Source organism: Muntiacus reevesi, chromosome 3 (genome assembly GCF_963930625.1).
Source record: "Muntiacus reevesi chromosome 3, mMunRee1.1, whole genome shotgun sequence".
NCBI classification, from domain to species: domain Eukaryota; kingdom Metazoa; phylum Chordata; class Mammalia; order Artiodactyla; family Cervidae; genus Muntiacus; species Muntiacus reevesi.
The window spans coordinates 41,480,233-41,505,098 of NC_089251.1; the positions used below are offsets into that span (position 1 = coordinate 41,480,233).

General features: G+C 44.1%; 1 protein-coding gene across 2 annotated transcripts in view; it reads right to left on the reverse strand.

Annotated features, from left to right (window-relative positions):
• Positions 1 to 23,206, reverse strand: part of SLC1A4 (solute carrier family 1 member 4) — a 29,742-nt gene extending 6,536 nt beyond the window's left edge. Inside the window, exons 1-5 of one of the 2 annotated variants that reach the window (XM_065929049.1) lie at positions 22,430 to 23,206; positions 10,226 to 10,268; positions 8,218 to 8,280; positions 6,184 to 6,350; positions 286 to 519 (exon numbers count right to left, since the gene is read on the reverse strand). In XM_065929049.1, coding sequence (XP_065785121.1) covers positions 286 to 519; positions 6,184 to 6,350; positions 8,218 to 8,280; positions 10,226 to 10,268; positions 22,430 to 22,956 — 1,034 coding nt within the window. In that variant the 5' untranslated portion in view covers positions 22,957 to 23,206. The remainder of the gene's footprint in view (positions 1 to 285; positions 520 to 6,183; positions 6,351 to 8,217; positions 8,281 to 10,225; positions 10,269 to 22,429) is intronic. The other variant, XM_065929050.1, reaches the window with a different exon arrangement.
• Positions 23,207 to 24,866: the final 1,660 nt, after the last annotated feature.

A 24,866-nucleotide genomic window follows, 5' to 3' on the forward strand; every position in this document is an offset into this window, starting at 1 on the left:
CAGGCTGAGGTCTAGTTAGGGTGAGGACCCCCAGCTGGGTAAAATTATGATCTAACTGACCTCTAAGAAGCAAGAAGGAGAAGGGAATGAGGCAATCTCTCATTCTGGCAATCCTAAAAATCTACTTCCCTAAGAGCTATGGGGCTGGCAGTGCAAAAAAATCAGATGAAACCAATTTAGAGTTTTCAAGAAATTAAAATTTGTCAAGATGTTAGTTGTGCATCCACCACGGGCTCCTCTGGTTCCAAGCTCAAGGGCAGCCAAGGGCACCTGAAAACCACTCACCTGGAGCAGGTGGCAAACGCTGTTGCAAACGGTGTGAGGAGGCCCAGGAGGAACCTAAATGGGTTTTTTCTCGTGAAGACAAAATAAATAAGTGGCAGAACAATTCCTCCATGAATAAAATGGCCCAATATAGACGTGAAGATGTATTTCCCCAGGCTGGTCACCAGCATGATGATGTCCTTCATTTCGACAATCTTGCTTCCAACCAGGAACATGATGCCCACAGGTACGTACCTAGGATGTGAGCACAGGGCACAGGTAAGCAAGGATGAGGATGTTGGGGCTGAGAGATACAGGCCCTTCCTGACATGAGATGTGTGGACTCTCAACTAGGTGGTCTTCATCTCTCTTGGGGTGACCCTGAGAAATAGAAAAGGATAGGGGTATGCTCTGCCTATTTTATAGGCCATGAAACAGTAAAATTAACATGATCACTCATCATGGGTGTGGAGTCAGGATGAGGACCCAAACTTCTTTCCCCTTGGATATTGTATGTTCCTAACAGCTGGATGCTACCAACCACGTGGGCTCCCAAGTGGAAGGAAATCTGAGATTAAAGCCTCTGCAACTGTGGGCTTGACTTTCAGCTTTGCTCAGGCTTGCTCTGAGAACTCAGAAACACAAAAGACTAACACCTATTAAATTTTGTAGAATTGTTGTGATACAGAGTTGAGCCAAAGCTGGGACTTTTGTGAAGTTTCAAAATCTCTGTGGATTGGAAAACATGATTCCGTGGGAAGAAGTCACTAACAATGACCTTCTGGGAACACTCTTGGAGTGTGAAGATTTTTTTTGATGGCTGGGTGGGAGGAAGGAAGGGAGGAAATGAACTATGGGAGCTACAAAGGACAAAAGTCTGTTGTTTTGAGCTTAACTGAGGATGAATTTTAAAAGTATTAAAAAGCAGAAACATTGCTGACAAAGGTCCATCTAGTCAAAGCTATGGTTTTTCCAGTAGTCATGTACGGATGTGAGAGCTGGACCATAAAGAAGGCTGATCACCAAAGAACTGGTGCTTTTGAACTGTGGTGTTGGAGAAGACTCTTGAGAGCTCCTTGGACTACAAGGATATTAAACCAGTCAATCCTGAAGGAAATCAGTCCTGAACATTCATTGGAGGGACTGATGCTGAAGCTCCAATACTTTGACCACCTGATGTGAAGAACTGACTCATTGGACTGACTGGTTTGAACTGGCTCATTGAACTGACTCCCTGATGCTGGGAAAGACTGAAGCCAGGAGGAGAAGGGGACAACAGAGGATGAAATGGTTGGATGGCATCACTGACTTGTTGGACGTGAGTTTGAGTAAGCTCTGGGAGTTAGTGATGGACAGGGAATCCTGGCATGCTGCAGTCCATGGGATCGCAGAGTTGGACATGACTGAGCGATTGGACTGAGCTGAAGATGAATTTTATAACTATTGACTTTATTTATAAATTTTTTAAATTATATAGATAATAATGTCACACAGTTATAATTTCAAAGGGTACAACAGGATGGGATCTACCTGCCACCTCTGTCCTCCTAAGTACCAGGCTTCCTTTCAAGAAGAGATAGCCAGTGTCACTGGTTTCTTGAGACTTCTTCCCAGAGATATTATAAGAAGTATTATTATTTTTAAATGCTATAGTAATACATGAATACATTCTCCTTTCAAAAAATTAAAACATGATAGCTAAGACCAAAATCTTTAGGCCCTGTCCTCAAGCCAGCCCTCTCCTCTGGTAACTAGTCCCACTTTCTATTCTTTTAGATACATGTGTTTAAATCTGCATGTTTTTTTAAAACTCCCTATTATGTCTCTGAGAACTTTTCATATCAATACATAGACATCTACCTCATTCTGGTCTTTTTTTTTTATCATGGTAAAGTATGCATAACATAAAACTGACCATATTAACCATTTTAAGTGTACAGTTTGGTGACATTAAGTATATTCAAAGTATTGTGCAACTACCACCACTGTCCATCTCCAGAACTTTCTCATCATTGCAAACAGACGCTCTGTATTTAATAAACAATAACCCCATGTTCCCCTCACTGCTGCTGTCAGAGACCACTGTTCTACTTTCAGTCTCTATGATCTTGACTATTCAAGGTACCCTCATAAATGGAATAATACAATTTTAGCCTCTCTGTGTCTGGCTTATTTCACTTGCGGCTTCCCTGGTGGCTCAGACAGTAAAGGATCAGCCTGCAATGCAGGAGCCCCGGGTTTGATCCCCAGGTCAGAAAGATCCCCTGAAAGAGAGCATGGCAACCCATTCATGACTTTAAGCTTCCTCTATATTGTAGCACTTTGCAGAATGTCATTCCTTCTTAAGGCTGAATAATATTCCATTGTATGCATATCCCACATTTTCCTTATACATTCAATTTGTCAATGGATATTTGGGTTGATTCCACCTTTATCTCATTCTTTAAAAATAGCATCCTCAGAACTACACTATAGATTATTTGCATTACCCTGCTGATGAGCATTTACATTATTCCCAGGTTTTCATCACCACACAGAACACTGCAGACAGGCCTCTTTGTGCCCACATGCCCATATATTCCAGGTACAGACACCATGAAGTGGGGTTACTGAGTCATGGGGTATGTTTTAAAGTCTAGTAGATCCTGACAAATTGTTCTCCAATGTGGCTGTTCTAAGTCATGTTCCCAATGGCTTCTAGGAGAATAATCCTTTCCCTGCACCACTGGTTCTCATCCAATGATGATTTTGCCCCCCAGGGGACATTAAATAATATTTGGAGACAGTTTTGGTTGTCACAGCTTTGGCAGGGGTGCTACTGGCATCTAAGGGCTAGAGGCCAAGGATATGGCAAAATATACTACGGTGCACAAGACAACCCCCAGCAACAAAGAATGTCAACAGTGCTGCTAATAAAGGGTACATTCTACAGCACAATAGCCAAAACACTGGAAAGATAGCCAGTATTTTATAGTAACCATAAATGGAATATAATCTATAAAGACTTTGAATCACCATGCTGTATGCCCGAAACTAATATAACATCATAAATCAACTATTAGTGATTAAGTGAAAGTCACTCAGTCGTGCCCAACTCTTTGCAACCCCATGGACTACTTTTCAGGCCAAAATACTGGAGTGGGCAGCTGTTTCCTTCCCCAGGGGATCTTCCCAACCCAGGGATCAAACCCAGGCCTCTTGCATTGCAGGCGGATTCTTTACCAGTTGAGCCACCACGGAAGCCCTAAATCAACTAAATCAACTATATCTCAATAAAAAAGAAACAGGTTTTTATTGTTGAAAGTGGGAAATGCAGAAAAATGAAAATAAAAATTCCTGAAATTTCAAAGGAAAAAAAAATAATGCTGCTGTTGAGAAATGTTAACTTCATTCTTATCAGTGCCTGATAGAACCAAGCTTTTCATTTCCCTGATTTCTAATAAGTTGGCCATCCCTTAAAATGTTTATTGGTCATTCAGGTTTCCTCTTCTATGCATTGCCTGCTCATTTCCTTTGTTCATTTTCTAAGAGTTTATTCAGTCTTTTTTTTCTTCTTCAGTAGTCAGGGCTCTTTATATTAGTTCTTCTCAAATTATCTTTGGTGAAAAACTGGTTCATTTCTACCTAGTTGGTCAAGGACCAGTATTCTTAGAAAAGACACACACACACACACAAAATAGAACAATGATCATGGCTTAGATGCTAAAGAATATAAAACTGCTATAAAAGATTTTTAACACTTACTCTCAAGTTCTCTATTAATTTCACTACAGAAAGATTAACATTTTATGAACTTGTACCAGTCCTTTCAATCCCAATGCTTTGAGTGTGTGTGTGTGTGTGTGTGTGTGTGTGTGTGTAGAGGCTATATGTAAATATATATCACTTTTTTTCAATAGGTGTCTTGTCTTATAACTTCATCCAAGGTATCCTTTGCATGCAAACATTTTTATACTCTGGTGGAATCAAATTTAGCAGCTTTTTATGGCTTTTCCTTTCTGTATTTTGTGTCGGAGGACTTTCTCTACCCCTGTATTTTCTTCTAACACTTTCAGAGGACTCCCTTCCCTCCTTCCTCCCTGGACAGTTTAATGCATGGGTTGGCACCATGAGTTTTACTGGAATACAGCCAAGTTCATTCATTTATAAATTGTCTATGACTGTTTTTGTCCTGTGATGGCAGCATTGGCAGTTATGACAGAGACCATATGGCCTGCAAGGTTTGCTGACCATCTACCGAGAAATTATTTCTTTATTTTATTTTATTTTATTTTATTTTTAATTTTTTTATTTTTCAGTGGGTTTTGTCATACATTGATATTTGAGAAATTATTTCTATGAACAGTACAGGCTAGGCAGGTGCCTGATACTATAGTAGGTAATTAGTGAAGGAAAGAAAGAGCTACTACTGAAGATCCCTCCCACACCTGGGGGAGATCCTTTAACCAGTTGTGTGTGTGTATTTGTATGTGTTCTAGTTAATAAGTCATGTCAGACTCTTTTGGGATCCCATGGACTGTAGCCTGCCAAGCTCCTCTGTCCATGGAATTCTCCAGGCAAAAATATTGAAATGGGTTGCTACGGCCTCCTCCAGGGGACCTTCCTGACCCAGGGATTGAACCTGTGTCTCCTGCATCGCAGGCAGATTCTTTACCACTGAACCACTAGGGAAGCCCCTTTAACCAGTTAAGGCATCCTAAACCCCAGTTCTGGGTGGGATGCACTTTCTGGGCAACAGATATCCCACTGCAGTTAAGACACTCAGCCAGGTCTGCCTTTCCAAATGTCTGCTTCTGCAACTAACACGTCACATTGAAGGAATGACTGTAAATTGGTTTCAGATTGAAAACAAATGTCTTCACATAGGAACATCACTTTCCTGCACAGTTTTCTTTAATCCAACCTTTGGGAGGATTTCAGACCAAAAAAAATAAGCCAGGGAAAGAATCTGACAGGATGAAAACACTTTTTCCTTTCTGGAAATATTTTTCTCCCCAGAACAACAAGTCATATGAAGTGTCATGTTTCTGATGCAGACTCAGACTCTGGAGTTTGGGGCTGAGCAAGAAAACTTGGTTAAGCAGAATAAATACTACTAGTGGAGGCTCTGAACTTGGCTTCCCAACCAATCTCAAGCTTTCCTACCAAATTCCAGTCTTCTCTCTTAAAATCAGTCCAGCTGCCATCCCAGTGCCATCTGAGAGAGAGACATCCTAGGATACTTAAGGGTTGACAATAAGGAACAAGTTTTGTGCATTAAAAGATAAACTAGTTTCTCAACAACGAGTGGGTAGAAACTAAAACACACAGTCTGGCTTCAGTAAAACAGCAGGATAAAGCTTACTGAAGCATTGGCATTGGAATTGGTATGATTTCTGAGAAGTTACTTTGAGAGATCTTGTCAAATTTTTCCTTGTTAGCCAGAAATCAATCTGGTGGTTTTTATTAAACAAGTACACTTTCATTGCTATTATATAAAGAGACATACATGTAAAGACCATTCCAAGTTTACCTGTACGTACAGGGTAAAGATGGATTTGTCCTCCATGTTGTAAAATACTATAGTGAGGGGCCCTTCTAAAGCTTTAATCTATTCTTTAAAGAGAAATAAGCCTTATTTTATATGGAACTCATTGCCCCACAAGATGTGGCAAGAATAATGGTGAGACTCATCGATAAATCATCAATGATCGAACCCCAGGGGTCACTGTGGGTGACGAGGAAGTGACTATTAACCATGGTGCATGCCTATTTCTCTGAGATCCTTCAACCCTTGTGCCAAGACTGGTTGTGATACATCATCCACAGACAGCACTGGGCCATGTGGCCCCACAGAGGTGACCTAGAACAGCTAAGTGGGGTTCTTTTCTGGATAGCAGGAGAAATGAGAGAGAGAGTGGGTGGTAGGGTGACACTCACCACATAATCCATGACACCAGCACCATGGTCGCCTCATTGAAGGCATTGAAAAAACGAATGAGCTCTTCTCCTTCAGAGCCGAGTTTCTTCAGGGCCACTCCTAATACCAGGGCAAAAAGGACCAATCCTAAAATGTTCATCCCTTCAATTTCGGTGCCAATGGGGATCTGTAGGATCAGAGGGGACACAGGGTCTAAGTTTACAACAGATGAGTGAGGACTAAAGAATGCATTTGCTCAGGTCTCCGTCAGACTGCAATAGGGCGCCCAGAAAGAGGAAAGGCTCATATTTCCTTTAACATTCAGTGATTTCACAGATCAAGGGGCCGGAAACTCAAGGGGAGATGGAGTCTCAGGATTTGGAAAGTCAACAAACAGGATTTTCACCTACTCGTTAACTGTGAAAGCTTTGGAAATGGGCACAGGTTGAAACAGAAAGTACTGAACCTCTCCTCACTGGATGTGCTCAGCTAGAGGCTGGACAATCATTTCAAAGGGCTGCTTTTAAAAGACAGGGCTTCCCTCGTGGCTCAGTTGGTAAAGAATCTGCCTGCAATGTGGGAGATCTGGGTTCAGTCCCTGGGTTGGGAGGATCCCCTGGAGAAGGGAAAGGCTACCCATTCCAGTATTCTGGACTAGAGAATCCCATGGACTGTATAGTCCATGAGGTCGCAAAGAGTCGGACACGACTGAGCGACTTTCACTTCACTTCACTTTAAAAGACAAGCTGATTGGTGAAATAGTCCTTCAGATCAAGAGTCAATGATTGTAGGGAATTCCCTGATGGTCTAGTGATTAGGATTCAGTGCTTTCACTGCTGTATGCCCCAGTTCAATCCCTGGTCAGGGAACTAAGATCCCATAAGCCTCAAGAGTGTGGCCAAAAAAAAAAAAAGTCAGTGCCTTTGCCTACTAATTCTTTGTTGCTAGGTTCCTACCATAGTCTCCTCACTGACAAATTCTGAAAATGATGTTCAGAATCAACATGGATATTTTCAGGACATTCTTTCTAAAGCACTGACTTAAAATATATAAATATAATGTGTTCTTTATTTTTGTTTCCATCAGTACTGAGTCTCACTACTGTAAGCATATATGTTAGACAAACATTTTATTCCATCACAACACATTATGAAATTCTGAATAGGAAACATGTCAGCGTGGCAAAAACTGAAAGAGCATTTTTACCATCATTCTAGTCTGAGCTTAGTCCTGGCTGATATTAAAATAGCTTCTCTGAGCTTCAGATGCTTCATCTGCAAGATGAAGTGAAAGGGACTAAACTATTAGCTTTCAACTTTTTTAAAAAAAGTAGAACTTTTCCCTTCAATCAAAGACAGGCTGGGAGAACTCAGAGCCACTTAGCCCTGGAGAGGTGCACAGGGGATGGGGGAAGGGCAAAGTTCCTCCTTCTTCCCGTGGTAGCTTCAAGGCTGGGCTAAATAATCCTTGAGGTCCCTCATCTCTTTCAGCTCCAGCATGAAGGCTAGGACTTAGCTCAGTGTCTGGTAAACAACAGGTACTCAAGAGACTTCCCTGGTGTTCTAGCGGTTACTCTGTACTTCAGCTGCAAGGGACTCAAGTTCCCTGGTCAGGGAACTAAGATTCCCACATGCCTTGTGGTGTGTCCAAATAAAACACACACACACACACACACACAACAACAACAACAACAACAAAAGAAAAAACAAGTACTCAAAAAAATATTTGTGAATGAATGATGGTTATAGTGAGTTAAACCCCTAAGGCAAATTCTATGCGCAAGGGTAGGTTAAATCACCTGTTATTTATATTTCAGAAAAACAGAAGGGATGTTACACAATTTTTTTTTTTAAGAAAGGGGACATTAGTTTCAATTCAATGAAATGGACATCCTAAAGAGGGTAAACGGCCCAAAGAGAAACCTAAACTGTGCAATTCAAATCCCAGTCTTCAGTCCTGCTGAGAAAAAGATAAGCATAATGTATGCTCCTTGAGTTCAGAAGCATTATTTGTGTTATAGGATTTGTCGTAAGTGATCTCACAAAAACCCTTACTTTTTCAACGGTTATGTTTCCAGCGCTCGTGTTGTGGGTCACTTCTCTGTAGTCAGTTGCATACTGTGAGCGAGAGAAAGAGAAAACCCCGTCAGTTCACAGCTGAAGACCTTTCTCAAGACGAATCCAGAGGACTGCTGGGCCTCTTGCTACTTGGTCGTTCTTCCCTCCAGGCCTGCTGGCATTCCTCACTGGCTTGGCTGGACAAGGGCCTCTGAGGACTGAACCAAAGTCACCTAAGCCCAGGGCAACACGCACTCTAGGAGACCGCTGATTATTTAGGAACCCAAGGCAATGGAGAGAATTTCCTGGGTCCCCAGACCCCAGTTTGGAGAAGGTCTGTACAGTTTCAAGCTGATATCTTAAACGGCTGAGAATTCATATTATTTGGAGAAACTTGGTATTCATTCCATAATAGTAAAGTTCATTTTTTTGATGTGTCATTTTATTCTCATTCATTTATTTATGCTCCACTCTGTTCCAAAACTTACTCGAGCTTGACTGCTTTTCAGCATCTGTTTCTAATACGCCTTCAGCCCTCCACTGCTCAAAACAAAGGATGGGGGGCAAGATGGTGTTTTTGGCTGAGTCTTCTGGGAGACCTACTCATCAGAGGGGAGCTATCTTTCAAACTCTCGTCCTGTGGTTGACTTCACACACTTCTGCCTGACACACACAGGCGTCTCCCTGAAGCAGTGTGCACTAACGTTCAGGGGACTCTGTTATATGACACCCTTCTAAGGACACGAGGCTTTTGAACTGTTAAAAAGGGGCCCATTAGGCAGTTCAGACCCAGAGGCCTCTGCTTTGAACCTGCCTTTAAAGAGCTCTGGTCTCTCTCAGCTTTGACTTATCAAGCTTTCAGACAGGCAGAGATGATCAGCAGTCCTGTGATTAGGGGTGGCAGGGGATACAAAGCCACCCCACACCTTCCGTGGCAGGCACTGAAAGCCACGACATTTCTCGTTTTTCTCTTGCCTTCTATCTCACATTATGCATACAAGCCACAGTTGTATTTATACCCAGGGTTTTTTGGTTTGTTTTTTTAAAGAGCAAGACTGAGCGGAAACTGAAAAGATAGTGTGTGAAAAAGGCAATCAGTTTAGTCCATCTAATCTAGACCTTTATATTCCTTCTCTGTGTAAAGCTTGGCTGTAGGAACATTACATTCAGGATTGCTAAAGTTAGGGGAAAACTAGAAACAGCCATCCACATGGGACTGATTGAGTAAAATTATGACATGTTCATACCACAGCCAATAACTCATGCAGAAGGATGTTTACCAACATGAGAAAATGTTCACAGTAAGAGCTGGTTACTGAACAATATCTGTATACATAATAACAATGTATGTAGTATAATTATTTTAAAATCTTGTGTGCGTGTGTGTCTGTGTGCAGGTGCACATGCACACATATAGAAAAAACATACCAGAAAGATGTATAACAAAATGTTACTGGGTAGCTCTAGGTAGTGATTATGGGTGATTTTTATTTCCTTCTATTCTTTTGTACTTTAATTTTTTTTTTTTGGAAGGAGCATATATTATAGTTATAATCAGAAAAAAAAAAAGACAAAAATGCATTTTTTAAAAAAATTCTAGGGCATTCCCCTGGCAGTCTAGTGGTTAGGACTTAGCACTTCTACTGCCATGGCCCAGGTTCAATCCCTGGTCTGGGAACTAAGATCCCACAGGCTGTGCAATGCAGCCAAAAAACTTAAAAAGATAAAAAAAACTAAAATTGTAAAATATTTAAGAGCTCTATAAAACGTGATTTGAGGGTACTAGGTGATGTGAAAAGATGCTGGGATATTTTGGGCAATTTTTTGGTTTCTTGTTGTTTTGTTTATTTTCACTGCAGGGGCCCATCGATAAAAATTTAGGCCAATGATACTAAGTGCACACAACCCTCCTTGTTCCACCTTACCTAACTCTATAGCAGTAATTTATATGCTATAAACATATAACACCCGAAGTTTCCTATTTTTGGCAAACCATCAAGCTTACCGTCCGGAAAGCTGCAACCACAAGATTTGAAGGAAACAGGTTTCTGTTGGAAAAGAAAGCACTTTGTCAGGATCCTTAAAATTTGTCATTCAACATGTTCACTTTCAGATGCTCACACCTGACCAGCCTAACACACAGGGTTCCCTTTCTCCCCACGTCCTGCAGTTATTGCCATCTTCTGCTTGATCCAAGCACTCAACTGTGCCTTGGCTAAAGGGTCACAATAGAGATTTTAAAGCACTGATCTCTATCCTCATCTCCCTCGTGGTACCCTTGATATTTAGCTGTGTCCAAGCAAACCAGAATAACTGCATTACTTTCCTTTCCCCTAGTGGCTAGGCCCTAGGGCTGTGGTTCTCAGTGGGAAGTGCAGCTGCCAACTTGTGAAATCCAAGGGAATGCTTTGTTGTTATGATAACTAGGGGGCATTCCTGGAACTGGGGGAGTATGTTCAGGCAGAAGTGCCAGGTCCCCGCTATTTGTTCTGCTAAGTGTGGCAAAGTCCTGTGTAATAGTTTCAAGGCCCTCATACTTCCCAATGTCCTGTATGACACAAAACTATAGAGGAAAATCTTATTTATAAATCATTTGAGCTTAAAAACTAACTTCAAAGCAAGGTATTTTCTGTGCAGTTTGAATATACACTGAATTTTCTAGGACTGAAACTCCTGTGTAAAAGGTGGGATGATTTTTTTGTTTTGCTTTGTTCAGAATATTTTCAAGAATCATTCACTTTCTGGGAAAGCACATCACTAATGAAAAATCATAGGATCTGGGCCCTTAATCACACATGCTAGTAACTGAGTATCAGTCTGAATTTAAAGCTCTCTCATTAATGGTGACTATAAACTCAGAAGCAAGCACCTACCCATTTTGTTTTAGAGCATTCACATCTTGAAATACATTATTTTTACTATGAATTACTCTCCTTCGGTATTTAACATTTAAAAACTTTACAGTATACTTTTTAATTTCTATTTTTAAAAATATGTAATAATCCCTTCTACCTATTTATCCCACCCTCCACCATCACCTCAGGCAACCACCAATCTGGTATGTTTTTTATATTACAGTTAGGTCATATTGATGTTTGAGATTATGTGTAGCGTAAATTCTATTTATAGATTTCATTTCAGGATGAAGGAAATTATAGAATTTTGTTATAAAAGGAGAGCAATAGAACTGATCCAGTTACACTAGATTTTGAAACCAAAACCTTGGCAGGCAAATAGTTTTTTATTGAGCCTCCTTTGGGTCAGATTTTGTACAGATGCTAGACTGATGTTGAAGCTGAAACTTCAATAATTTGGCCACCTGATGTGAAGAGCTGACTCATTTGAAAAGACCCTGATGCTGGGAAAGATTGAGGGCAGGAGGAGAAGGGAATGACAGAGGATGAGATGGTTGGATAGCATCACCGACTGGATGGATATGGTTTGGGTGGACTCTGGGAGTTGGTGATGAACAGGGAGGCCTGGCGTGCTGCAGCTCACAGGGTCGCAGAGTCGGACACGACTGAGCAACTGAACTGAGAACTGAGTTGTGCTAGATGAAAATCCCACTGACAATCCATTTTTCTACTGACTTCCTATAGTAAGTCTGGAGAGTAAAACTCATCTTCTACAATCTGTGCCGAACATCCATTAATTCTTACTTCTGTGGATGAGTAATTCACAGTGCTAGAATCTCTAGGCAACTATTTGCATGTATTCAGTTTCAGAGGTCAGCAGGTCTGACTGCAGCCCAGCTTGGCAAGCAGAGTCTAAGAGGCCTCCTGCTAGTCACATCTTTGTGTAATACCCTCCCCTTGAGGGTGTGTGTCATGGTGGGGTGTGGGGGTGGGGGCTATGACTTGCTTCTAGTCAGTAGAATGGCACTAGTAGTAAAGACCCCGCCTGTAAATGCAGGAGACGCAAGAGTTGTGGGTTCGTTCCTTCCATTGGGAAGATTCCCTGGAGGAAGAGGTTGCATAGCAACCCTCTCCAGTATTCTTGCCTGGAGAATCCCATGGGCCGAGGAATCTGGTGGGCTACAGTCCATGGGTCGCAAAGAGTTGGACACAAATGGTGTGACTTAGCATGAATACGAGCACAAACAAAATACAGTAAGGGTAAAGGGACATCACTCTTGTGATATGGTTACATAAACTTGTGGATTCTATCTTGCTAGAAGACAGTCTTTATTGCTTTCTGGGCTTGCATATTGATGAAACAAGCCGCCATGTCAGAAAGACCCATATGACGGTCTCTGGCCAACAGCCAGCTAGGAACAGAGGCTCCCAGTGTGAACCTCAGGGAACTGAATTCTGCCAACAACCATGTGTCCTCAGAGGGGAATCCTTCCTCAGTTTACCCTTCAGAAGAAACCCCGGCTGTGGCCGACACTTTGATTGCAGCCTTGTAAGAGACTCTGAAGCAGAAAACCAAGCTAAGCCATGCTAGGATTCCTGACACTACAGATTCTGTGGGATAATAAATGTGTGACTTTTTTAAGCTGTTAAATGGTGGTAACTTGTTATACAAGAGATAATACACCCACCAACAGGGTTAATGAGACACAAAAATGACTTTGTTAGAACACTCAGGCTTCCAAAAGACAGCCAACAGCTAGAGACGGCAACTCAGCATTTCCTCACTTGCTTGTCTATGAAACCTGAATTGCTTTCAACATACTTATAGAATACAAAAACCACTACAATATTGTAAAGTAATTAGCCTCCAACTAATAAAAATAAATGAAAAATAAAATAGAATAAAACAAGAGGACCCCCCCCCAAACAAAAAGAATACCTGAAAGTACATGGCTGTATTTAAATGGACAAAATGTGATCTGTTGAATTAACCATTGCAAAATGGCGATCTGAAATTTGATTCCTATTACAAGTATTATTTATTTTAAATTGGAGAAGGAAATGGCAACCCACTCCAGTGTTCTTGCCTGGAGAATCCCAGGGATGGGGGAGCCTGGTGGGCTGTCGTCTCTGGGGTCAGGCAAGGTTGGACACGACTGAAGCAATTTAGCAGCAGCAGCAGAAACAGACTCAGCATTGGTATTGGTTATTTGTTAATGTATAGATGAAAAGTAACTCACTTTTGCCTATGATTTCCATTACAAAGCACCTTTCTCAGTCTTGTTTGGTATCTCATTTCCATTTGCTATACTAGTTAGAAGCAAAAACAGGCCCTGAGCCAAGGTTTCGTCCATTCTACATCCACCACAGTAGTTCTCAGGCTGAACTGGTCACCTGCTTCTCTCCCTAAAAGGACAGAGAAGTTAAGGAGAGAGCTGGGATAGAAGCCCTCTATCTTCTCCATGGGGGATGATTTCCCCCCCAAATACTTCACATCCTTCAGAAATGAGCTGTATCCTCACTTGGGGCAAGCACAGCCTCTCCCATAGCCTTGAAACACACTCTCTTCCAAGAGTCACAGACCACTTGATCAAACACTACTATCTGGCCAGCCTGGTGTCTTTAGCAAAAGCAATAACCCAATACTGCCTCACCCAGAATGGAGCCTAACCCACAACTTCTAGACCAATCTGTTTTCAGATAGTCTACAAAATCCAATGGGAATAGAGGGGTACATTCAACACTAGTGTCAAAACAGCAACTCCAGCCAAAAGAATCAAATTCCTAAGAGGAATATGATGTGTTCTGGCAGTTTCTTATGAAGTTAAACATACACTTACCATATCACCCAGCATTTCTACTCCTAGACATGAGCTATATGAATAACAGCGTTATTCCTAATTGCTCGAAACGGAAATGTCCACTGATGAATGGACAAACAGCATTACGATAAATCCATACAAAGGAATTCCACTTGAAAATAAAAAGGAATCAATCACTAATATACACAACATGGAGAATCTCAGCAACACTGTGCTGAGCAAAAGAAGCCAGACAAAGAAAAGTACATACTGAGTGATTCCATTGCCATGAAACTCTAGAAAAAGCAAAACTAATCCATAGTGATAGAAAGCAAAACTTTCTATCCAAAGCTGCCCGGGGCCAGGGATGAAGTGTGGGAACTGCTGAGAAGGATCATGGGAGACAAAAATGTTCACTGTTTGGATTGTGGTAGTGATTAAGTGGTTTATCTATCTGTCAAAACTTATTGAACTGCACCCCTGAAATGGGTGCATCTTTTGTATGTAAATCATATCTCAAAATTCCTTTAAAAATTAGGACAAAAGATACAGTGCTAACTGCAAAGGAGATCTGACAACCAAAAATCATACGCACATTCAATGGGATGACTGAACTTTTTAGATTACACAACTCAGCTCTTAAATATTAATCCCTTGGGAGGAAACGCCTGGGGAAAATGAGTTGAACCCACTGAATCACTCTCCTTTAGTTCCCCTCGTTGACACAGGCCAGGAGCAGGAGCACCCCTTCCCCCACCTGCCCTCCAAGGGGCAAGGGTGTGAGGCTACAGAAGTAAGGTGCAGGGGTTAATAGTCAGCTGCCTGTTGCTCTGGCTAAATGAGAAAATCACCATGGGAAAAGAATAAAAGCAAAATACAGCAATACAGCATAACCCAAATAAAAGTACATCGGGTTGATCAGTTGGGGTTGTCATGCCCTTCTAAGCTAAGGAAAAACATAGTGTGGACTTTGGAATGCCGGGTCAGTGCAAGTTCAGAACACTGCTGTGCACACACTAAGATGTTTTTCCAAGGCATGTGCGGGTCTATGACCTCCAGCTAGGTGATAGCCCTTGTACAAGAAAATAACAAATATAGTTTAAAGTAATCAATAAAATGGGAGATGTGACTGGGGACACAGGAGGCTGACTTCATCGTAACACAACAGATACTTTCTGCTTGCCAAGACACTAAATAAAAGTGATGTGGTTCCGAGGAACAGGGCTCTTGACCCAAGAGGTCTTGAGTCCCCCAGTTCCATTTTTAAAACTTTAATTCTGTTTCTAGTTTCTTTTTCCCAAACTGTGCGTCAACCACTTTCAATCCTACCTGCTGTGCTGGCTGCAGCAGTAAGACAAAACATTTTTCTCTACTCTTCATAGATCCTGCCTTTGGTGTTGTATCTAAACAGTCATTGTAATATCAGAGGTCATCTTATGTTATCTTCCAGGAGTTTTATAGTTATGCATTGTACATTTAGATATGTGATCCATTCTGAGCTGATTTTTTGTGAATGGCACAAGAGCTGTGTTTAGATTCACTTTTTTTGCACGTGGATGTCCAGGTGTTTCAACACCATTTGCTGAAAAGATGATTCTTGTGCCATTCTACTGCCTTTACTCTTTTGTCAAAGACCAGTTGGTCATATTTAGGTGGGTTGATTTCTGGGCTCTCTACCCTGTTTCACTGATGTATTTGTCTGTTCTTTTGCCAATACCACACTGTCTTGATCACTGTAGCTTTCTTTGTAGTAAGTCTTACAATCAGGTGTGTCAGTTCTTTGATTTTGTTCCTCTGCACTTTTCTTCCCCCTCTTTCATTAGCTTTTAGACACAGATGCTGCAGTGAACTTGGGCTTTTTCTTACTGCTGAGCTCTCCTGGATCGTCTGCTCCATAACACTAGCAGTTTTTCCCCCAGAGCTCTGTCTCCAGGCACTTTTCCCAGCTCCTCACATTGACAGAGTAACCTTGGGTGCTTTCAAAGTGAGGAACAGGATCTTAGAGTGATCAATTTAACCCTTCATTTAGTGTCCAAAGATAGGAATTCACTATATTTCCCATTCACATTCCACACAGACCAGCACCGTCCAACAGGACTTTCTATATTTATGCTGTCCAATATGCTAGTTGTGTGGCTACTGAGCACTTGAACAATGGTGAGTGCTACTTAGAGTCTGAATTTCTTATTTTATTTACATTTAAACAAGTTAACTTTAAATAGTTACTTGTGGCTGGTGAGTTGTGGACCTCACAACTCCAGTACAGGTTTGATGTTGTAAGATCCACCATCTGAAAACCAAAAGGATCAAATGCTCCTCAGGCTCATCTCTGCAGAGCGCTCAATTTCACAGAGTGCTAGTACGCTTCTAAACACTGAGCTCTTCATTTTATTCGAATTCTCAAATATGCCCTTTTTTCTGTTGTCCTTGATTCTGAGAAATCAAGGACAATCAATATGTCCTTGATTCTGAGAAATGTTCTGGCATTACATAATACCAGCTGTATTTCCCAGCTCTAAGGAACACTCTATAAAAGATGTAATACTTCAGACAGAAAATAAAAGAGCAGCGTGCATCAGCACTTAAAATGTGGTTTTGTGGAACTTGTGTTTCAGGTTGTCTACGTGGAGGTGGGGGTGTCTATATGTGCATGCTATCATCTAAAAGGTATTTCTCATAGTGTATCTAAGTCAAAAACATCTGCAAAAGTGCCAAGACTGTATTACTACATCCAGAGACCCGAGTCAGATCAAACTGGGAGAGAATGAATGGACGGGTCTTGCCAGTGCTTTAGGAACATTTGGACACGTAGTTTAAAGCAAACAGAAAAACTGCTATGAGCCAAGGCTGAACTGGCGAACGCAGAACTGCTGTGAGTGGTACTGAACACACTCGTGCAGCTCACACCATAAAAACTTCACAAATGTTCCTTCTTTATACATCGGGTCCTGTTTGTTCTTCTGATCCTATTGTCAAGGACTGTATGCATTTCCCTGTTCCACATGAGAAGAATGTAAAGCAACTTACTTTTGCTTAGGCATATATATTTTTTGTTCCAACAGCATTTCCTTTCATTTAACTTCAAACAGTCGTTAGTGAACTTATGAACATTTCAAAGACTCTTCAGAACAGGATATGACACTGTATGTACACCTGATAAATATTTATCATCCGTACTGTTCATTGTTACAGACTTAGCTAACAGGGGTATGCATCTTCAGATCTTGGTACCCCCTACAAGGTCAGAAGCAGAGGGAGAGCTGGGGGTGATGGGCCCACACTATGGAGACAGTAGGGGGTGGGGGAGTAAACTATCCTCTTTTTGAGGCCCACGTCCAGTTTTAGATTCCTGCTGGAAAGGCTAATCCCGGGCCCCTGGGGTGGGGGGTATTGGAGGAAACAAGGCTAAGAGGACCACTCATTCTCTGTATCAAGTAGCCTTCAGTTGTCCCCAAGAGGCTGAGACATGCTAGAATACTAGAGAGACATTCATATACTAACTCTTTCAATCCCTGTAACAAGTCTGGGTAGTAGCGACACTATTATTAAGCCCATTTTACAGATAAGGAAACTGAGGTACAAACAGGCTAAACGACTGTCCACACAGCTAGTAAGTGGTAGTGAGAGTGAAGGGAAAGTATCAGGTGATCAGTCGTGTCTGACTCTTTGAGACCCCCTGACTATAGCCCGTTCCTCTGTCCATGGGATTCTCCAGCAAGAACACTGGAGTTGGTTGCCATGCCCTTCTCCAGGGGATCTTCCCAACCCAGGGATTGGACCCAGGTCTCCCACATTGCAGGCGGATTCTTTACCGTCTGAGCCACTAGGAAAGCCTGTGGTGGTGAAGCTGTATTCAAACTCGGGTAGCCGATCTCAGTGTCTGTACTTCATCACTATCCACACTGTCTCCCTGGGTTTATGTTCTTTAGGCCTGGTGTCGAGCTAAAGAAATTAGTTTTAAATTACAAGCTGCCAGTTTCAGTGCCTAGGTAGGCTGAGAAATGTCCATTAATTTGGATCCACGTTCGATTTGCTAGGAGTCTTCATCTAGGCTACAGAAGGGAGGGACGTAGGTCAGATAATCTGCTGTGGTCAACATTTAAATAAAAGATTCATCATTCACTCCCTTGACTGTGATCTAGGGACTCATATCAGATCTCAGTCACTGACAGTTTTCTTCACATCTACTGAAGAAATGTGTTCTTTGCAGGCTGAGAGGCCTCATAGTCACCCTGTTCTTGGGAGAAAAACTAAGGACCTAGAGCCTCCTTCCAGCAGGGGAAAGGCTCCTAGAACTGTCCACTGTTGAGAAAATGAATGCAAGAAAAGCAATAGAGCCTAGAAAACTGGGCAACAGGCAAAATCTCAGTTGTCTTTACCAGGTACCCAGCAGCCATGGGAACACTTCTGCAAGACAGTTGTCCAGGGCCCTTCTCCAGGCTGCCAGTACAGACAGTGCCTTAGACCCCTGCCTCCTTGGCACATCAGTGTCTGGTCTTCCATTTGAAAACCACAAATATTAGCACTCAGAGGAAGGTTACCTCAGTCCTTTCCATTGACAGGTGAAGAAACCTGAGGTCATATTTGGAGACCAGACACATGTCATGCAGGGGAAAAAGAAAACAGATGTTGGGGAGGATATGTGAGGATTTCTGCCCCATTTCAGAATGGAAGGCTCTTCTGTGTTTAGTTTTGATTTTCTCCATTTCCCAAATGTTCCACATTGCTGATTCTGTTAGTCCAAAACATAGCCACTATTCACCAGGATTTTTCTCCAGGTTCCACGTGGTTCCCAATATACCCAAAAAGCTCTATTAACTTCAAGTCATCCTGAGCTCTCCAAACATCCTTTTCTTCCCACCCACTCTTCATTTCAGAGTATGAAAAGAGAGCTGGGCTTCACAGGTGGTGCTAGTGGTAAAGAAAGTGCCTGCCAATGCAGGAGACATAAGAGACACGGGTTTGATCCAAGGGTTGGGAAGATCCCCTAGAGGAGGAAATGGCAATCCACTTCAGTATCTTTGCCTGGAGAATCTCATGGACAGAGGAGCCTAGAGAGCTACAGTCCACGAGATTGCACAGAGTCAGACATGACTGAGCCACTTAGCACACACATAAGAAGAGAATCATCCCCATTAACTCATGTGAACCAGAAAAACATCATCAGTCATAATCTTGCTCCATTTATAATAAGAGCAAGCATTACTATTCTTAGAGCTTTACAAACATAACTCATTCAACCCTCATCATAATCCCAAGAGGCAGGTGCTCTCATGATCACCATTATAAAGATGAGGAAGCCAAGGCACATTTACGGACATGTCCTAGGACCCACGATCAGTAAGCAGTTAGAGACCAAGAATTCCACAATGATTGGGTTCTTGAAGACTTCCTTAAAAGTCACTCTGGGTCACATCCAGTAATGAGTTCTGACGTTCTCCCAGGATCCTAAGCATGGTGCTCAGAAGGAAACCGTAACTTTCCCACCTGCCAGCTACTGTCACTGTCCCTTCTCAGCTCTCTAAGGGCCTGCTCTAGCCTCATCCCCACGCCCCAATCTGCTGTGCTATTTCTAATCCACTGTGTTGGGAAATCATAACACTTGGCAATGGCATTCTGACTTTTCTAAAAGGCTCAATCAGTATCTATTAACTTCATATCTTTCTGACTTTAAGTTCCATCTTGAAAAAATAAATTAGAAATCATGGCAGAGAGATCCAGTGGGAGTCTGGGGCATCTCCACCATCCAGAAAGATCATGGACTTGAGCAAAGCCTTGGACACAGCTGCACTAAATCACCTGAGGCGTTTCCCACTCCTTCCAGGTGTGTAAGTTCTAGGCAGTTACCAGGGGGCAGGCCTGCAGGATCCCTGAGGTGTTTGCCTGCAGTCTCATTTCATCACTCGCCCACAAGGCAGAAAGGACTGTGCCCTGCCTTTGCCAGGGAACATGCCCAGAGTCACATGAAATAGGCATCCCTGAGGTTTCTTTGAGGGAAGTAATTTAATTAATTAATTAATTAATTATTTTACTTTTTGGCCACACACTGCAGCATGTGGGATCTTAGTTCCCCGACCAGGGATCAAACTCGAACCCCCTGCATTAGAAGGTGGAGTCTTAACCAATGAGCCGCCGGGGACCAGGGAAATCCCAAGGGAAGCAATTTAAAAGCATTTATCCAGAGGGTCCCCAGACTCAGGAAGCACTTCCACATGACTCAGGATTCTGTTTCTTCTCACATGGGCTCAAAGAGAATGTCAGATTCAACCCGCATACTCACTTTCCTTCACTGAAAGGGCTCGACTCCTCTGCTTACAAGAAGGGAGTGTCATACCCTACCTGGTTCCTGGTCAGCATCTGCATCAGGGCAAACATTTCTGATATGGGACTAGACCAGCAGCATGGCTTCATGACTACGGTGTACTGACTTAGGGAAGGAAAGAGTGGAAGAAATAGAGCCCTGAACCAGAGGGGAGCCAGACCCATAGTTCTTCTCTCCCTCTTTTGATAAACCACTCTGTGGCCTTGAGCAAATCACTTAATCTGTCTCAGTTTTCTGAGTGGTAAAATAGGGTCTACCACCTACCCTACCTTTATCTGTGAGCTGCTGGATTAAATAAGGTCAGCCGCTGGAAGCATCCCGAAACATTATCTACTTCTAACAAGCCATGACAAAGATTGTCTTGGTCCTTCCCTATGTTTTCAGCCCAAGTCACTGAGAGTCTACACTTAATACTAACCACTAAGTCACAATGCCGGGTCATTCACTTCAGAAGCAGGAGTTGAAGAAACTTGGATCTAAAACTAGAAAACTATGATCAGGAAATAAGTCCCTTCTGGGGCTTGTGGTAATATGGTAATCCCTCACTTCTCCCCCTACACCCTGTTTCTTAGCCATTGCCTCTCTCTTGGAGACAAAAGAGTGCTACCAGTCTCCCTATGGGGTACCATCAACATGTCAGAACGTCTATACTCCTTGAGCCACTGATCCCTGCAAAAAAGACTCCTTGAAGCCCACAATCGTGCTACTTCACTGATACATTGATGGTAATAAGTCAAAGGCACATGAAACACTACCTACTTCCAACAAACCGTGATGAAGCCTCACTTGGCCCTTCTGTGTTTTCAGCCTGAGCCACTGAGAGTCTGCACTTACACTGACCGCTAAGCCATGATGCTTAGCGGTCAGTGTAAGTGACCACAACTCTGAACCTCAGTAGGCTTTTTCGGTACCCACCTAAAAGTTAGTCCTCAAACTGTAACAATCTCTAAAGACTCCAAATAACAAGCTACCAGACACTAGACAAAGGCTATATCTCATCAAAGTTCTAATAGGCCAACTCCACCTATCTTTATGGTAAGAACTTTTTGGTCCCCATTATCAGAGAGGTTATGGGTTGTTGTTGTTTTTTTTTCCCCCAGAGTAAATGGCTTTGCCTTTTTTTGTTGTTATAACTTTAAATGAACACTCTCTCTTAAGTGGCAGACAGTCATCACATTTTCCAGAAGGAGAAATGGAAACAGCAGGAAGTCAAGTCACTTTGCCCAGTGTTTGCTGTTTTTCACAGCCTCAGCAATGAGGAGCTTTGCTTCAGTGACTCAAGACAAAACATATGTCCAAGGCTCTGATTCCAGAATTATTGAAAACCTGGAGAGGGAGCCAGCCAAGCTCTCCCCACTCAACTGAACCTGGCCACGTCAGTAAATGTCTCTAGGTTGCAGTTTTCCCATCTGTGAACTCTGGGCTAACGGAGAAACCAAAAGAATCTGAGGCTTTGGCGAATCCACAAAAACTATACCTCATTTCTAGGGATGAAATGCAACTTTAGAGTCCCCAAAAGCAGGCAAAGTTAACTGAAGATGCTTCTTTCTCCTCTCTCTCTAGAATTCACATCTTCCCACAAATAAAGCCCCTTGAAACTCACAATACTCTACAGTGGTCTTGACTATGCAGGTGGAGAGCAACCTGTCCCAAGCCCCACAGAGACGCATGTTTCTGGGCAATGAGCCCTGCACAGCTAACCCCAGCCTTGTTATTCTTGGGTCCACTGACACCCTTCAAAAAAACTGCCAGCTTCCTCCCAGTCAAAGGGCTGAAACAGATACCATAGATTACAGGGGAGAATGGCCCAACAGGCAAAATGTAACCAATGCTCTCAGAAGCTTCTTTGTGCCAGTTGGGGAGAAAATTAGGTGAGAATATAGGGGCGTGGTTGGAATGTTTTTCCCTACAGAGGGCAGCCAAAGAGTATAAGCGAAGTACAGGTGAGACCTCTGCCTCTCTCCAGCACACTCCCACCTAACGGTAGGACCAGTCTTGCTAAAAGATGGAGCCTTTGGTCCTAGAAAATGTTCGGTGCGACCCGGCTGACGTTTGCACAGGTGTGGTCATCACGCAAAGTCTGTAGACGTTATTTTGACATTTAAAACTGTTAAAGGCCACCAGCAGCCAGTTAAGAATGAATATGGGTGCATATGAACTAGAGTGCATTAAAGAGCTGGCGTCTCCCACTGAGGCTCAGAGAGGTGGGGTGGAGGTCGCGGGGACATTACCTGGTCAGGTCAAGGAAGGAGTCCACTGTCTCTTTGGGGACCGGTGGGGGCCCCGAATCCTCCAGACCCAGGTCGCTGGACTGAAGGGTCTGTGCGCCAGATCCAGGTTTGATGATGAACGCCAAAGCGACCGCGAGAGCCGAGGCTCCTAGCGTGGTGAGGCCGAAATAGGCGATGGCGATGCCGCCCAGGCGCCCGAGAGAGCTGGCGTCGAGGGAGGCGGCGCCCGACACCAGGCTGCAGACCACCAGCGGCAGGATGATCATACGCAGCATGCGGAGCAGCATCTCGCCCGGAAACGCCAGGTAGGTGACCTGTGTGCGATTCAGCTTGAGTCCACGCAACGCCGCGCCCAGGCCGGCACCCGCCACCACCCCGGACACCGTGAGCAGCACGAGCCCGTGGCGCCGCAGGAAGCCGGCGCAGCGCCCCGCGCGTCCAGCAGTGGTCCCGGGCTCGCCAGGCCCCGCTGCAGGCCCCTCCTGGGCGCTGTCTAGGTAGCCGTTGGTCTCGCTGCTTTTCTCCATGGCGCTGTCCGCGGCTTCGAGCTGGAGGAGGCGGGGGACTCGCGCTCAGGGAAAAGACTCGGCTCTCAATGAATGGATCCCGTGGAGCAGGCGAGGTCCGCTAGCTGTACCTAGCAGGTTCCCGGAGTCGGCCCGCTGTGGTCCCCCGGCCTTGGCGCTGGAGCAGGTGCGGGAAGGGCCAGGACAGACGCGGGAGACCGAACTAGAGCCCCGGCCTGAGTGGATCGCGCCGCGCCCAGCCTTTCGCTGCGGCCACCGACTGAAGATGATGCAATGAGGGAGCTCGCAGAAGCGGAGAAAAACCCGAGTGCAGAGCGGTCTGGGCCCGCCCCTTCACACTCACCGCCCCGCCCCCTGCGGCTCCGGCCAATCAGCATCCGAGAGGCGCCGCCGCGCGCCTCTCGCCGGGCTCCAGGCCACCGGCACGGGGGGAGGGGCGGCCGCGCCGGGGCCGCCGCCTGAAGCCGCTGGGGCGCGGGGCGAGCCGGCCAGTCCCGGCCCCCACAGCCTCCGAGGCCGGCTCCCGGCGACCGCGGGGCGGGCCGCGGCCTGAGGGACGGCCCGGGCTCGTTGGCACCTGCCGGGGCCTCTCGGGCCGGCCGGGGTCTGGGCCCTCGCGGTCAGAGGGTCGGGGAGAACGTGGAACGCGGCTGCGTTCCTTGTCCTGGGGGTTGGGGGAGGGGCTGCCGGCACCGTGGTACTGTCGCTCCGGTGCCGCCCGCCCCTCCTGCGAAGGGGCCTCGCGCGGTGGGGGGGATCCTGGGCGGTCCTCCCACATCTTACTCCTGCGTCAAGTCCCCCCTCTAGTCCTGTGTGGTTGCGTGCGATAAAGCCTTGACCCGGCGCAGGCCTTGACGTTGAGACAAAGGATGGATGGATGGGTAGGCAAATGCAAAAGCCTTATCACCCTCCCAATAAGGGGTCTGGTAAAGCTTTACTCGTAAGTGAAACGGGGTCCTTAATCTAGCCCCTACACCCTGGCACTTCGCGCACTCGTGTGCTCCTAGGCCCTTGGCCTGAGGCCACCGGGATAGGCCCAGGGTCCCCCAGCAGCTGTCTTCCGTTCTGTGAGCTGAGGACCGAAACTTGGAAAAGAAACAGAGCTCTCACCACCACTTCCAGTTGCATTTTTTTCTACCTTGTACCTTCAGCTGAAACAAACAAGCCACTGGCTTTTAACCTTTTCCATCCCCTGATCCCCAGCCATCCCATGAAAGAAAGTGCACACACAGATTCAGCCAGCCTGCTGAGATGTTTCCCTAAGGTTCACATTAGGTTCGTTTCTTTTTATTTCAAGTTTTCTTTAACAACTGCTCTGGTCGTGGCAGATATGAGAGAAGTCTCTGAAGAGGCATCTTACTGTCACATTTATTAATTAGATTTTCATATTCTTTCTCTCTGCTTTTGAAAGGAATTGTTCTTTTAAGACATCTGTGGAAGAGAGGTCTTCTTATGTGTGGCTAACCTGAGTTAAGGAGGAAGATAGTTTACTATAGATCTCTTGGTGAAAAGGAGTCATCTTTGAACATGTGAGCACAGCTATCTGTGCAAATCATAATGCCTTAGTAAGGAACTCTAAGGAGCTGTCCACATTTTGAGACAGCAAGGATTTCATTGCTTGAAGCCAGACAGCTTGTAGGGTTTTTTGAAGGAGAGGGTATAAATCAAATGAAGAGTTTACATATTTTTATCTGGTTTTGCAGAGCAAAGTTTATTTCTCTGTGTTCACTGAAGAAAGAGACACACTATAGACACACTCTCTATTTTGCCAAGCAGCCCCTCCCTTCATTTTCACTACCACTTTTATGCAAAGGGCTCTCAAATCAAGCTGCAGAAATGAATTTCCAATGGCCTACTTTACTTCTCCACCTGGCTATCTTGCAGGCATCTCAACTCTATATGCTCAGGAC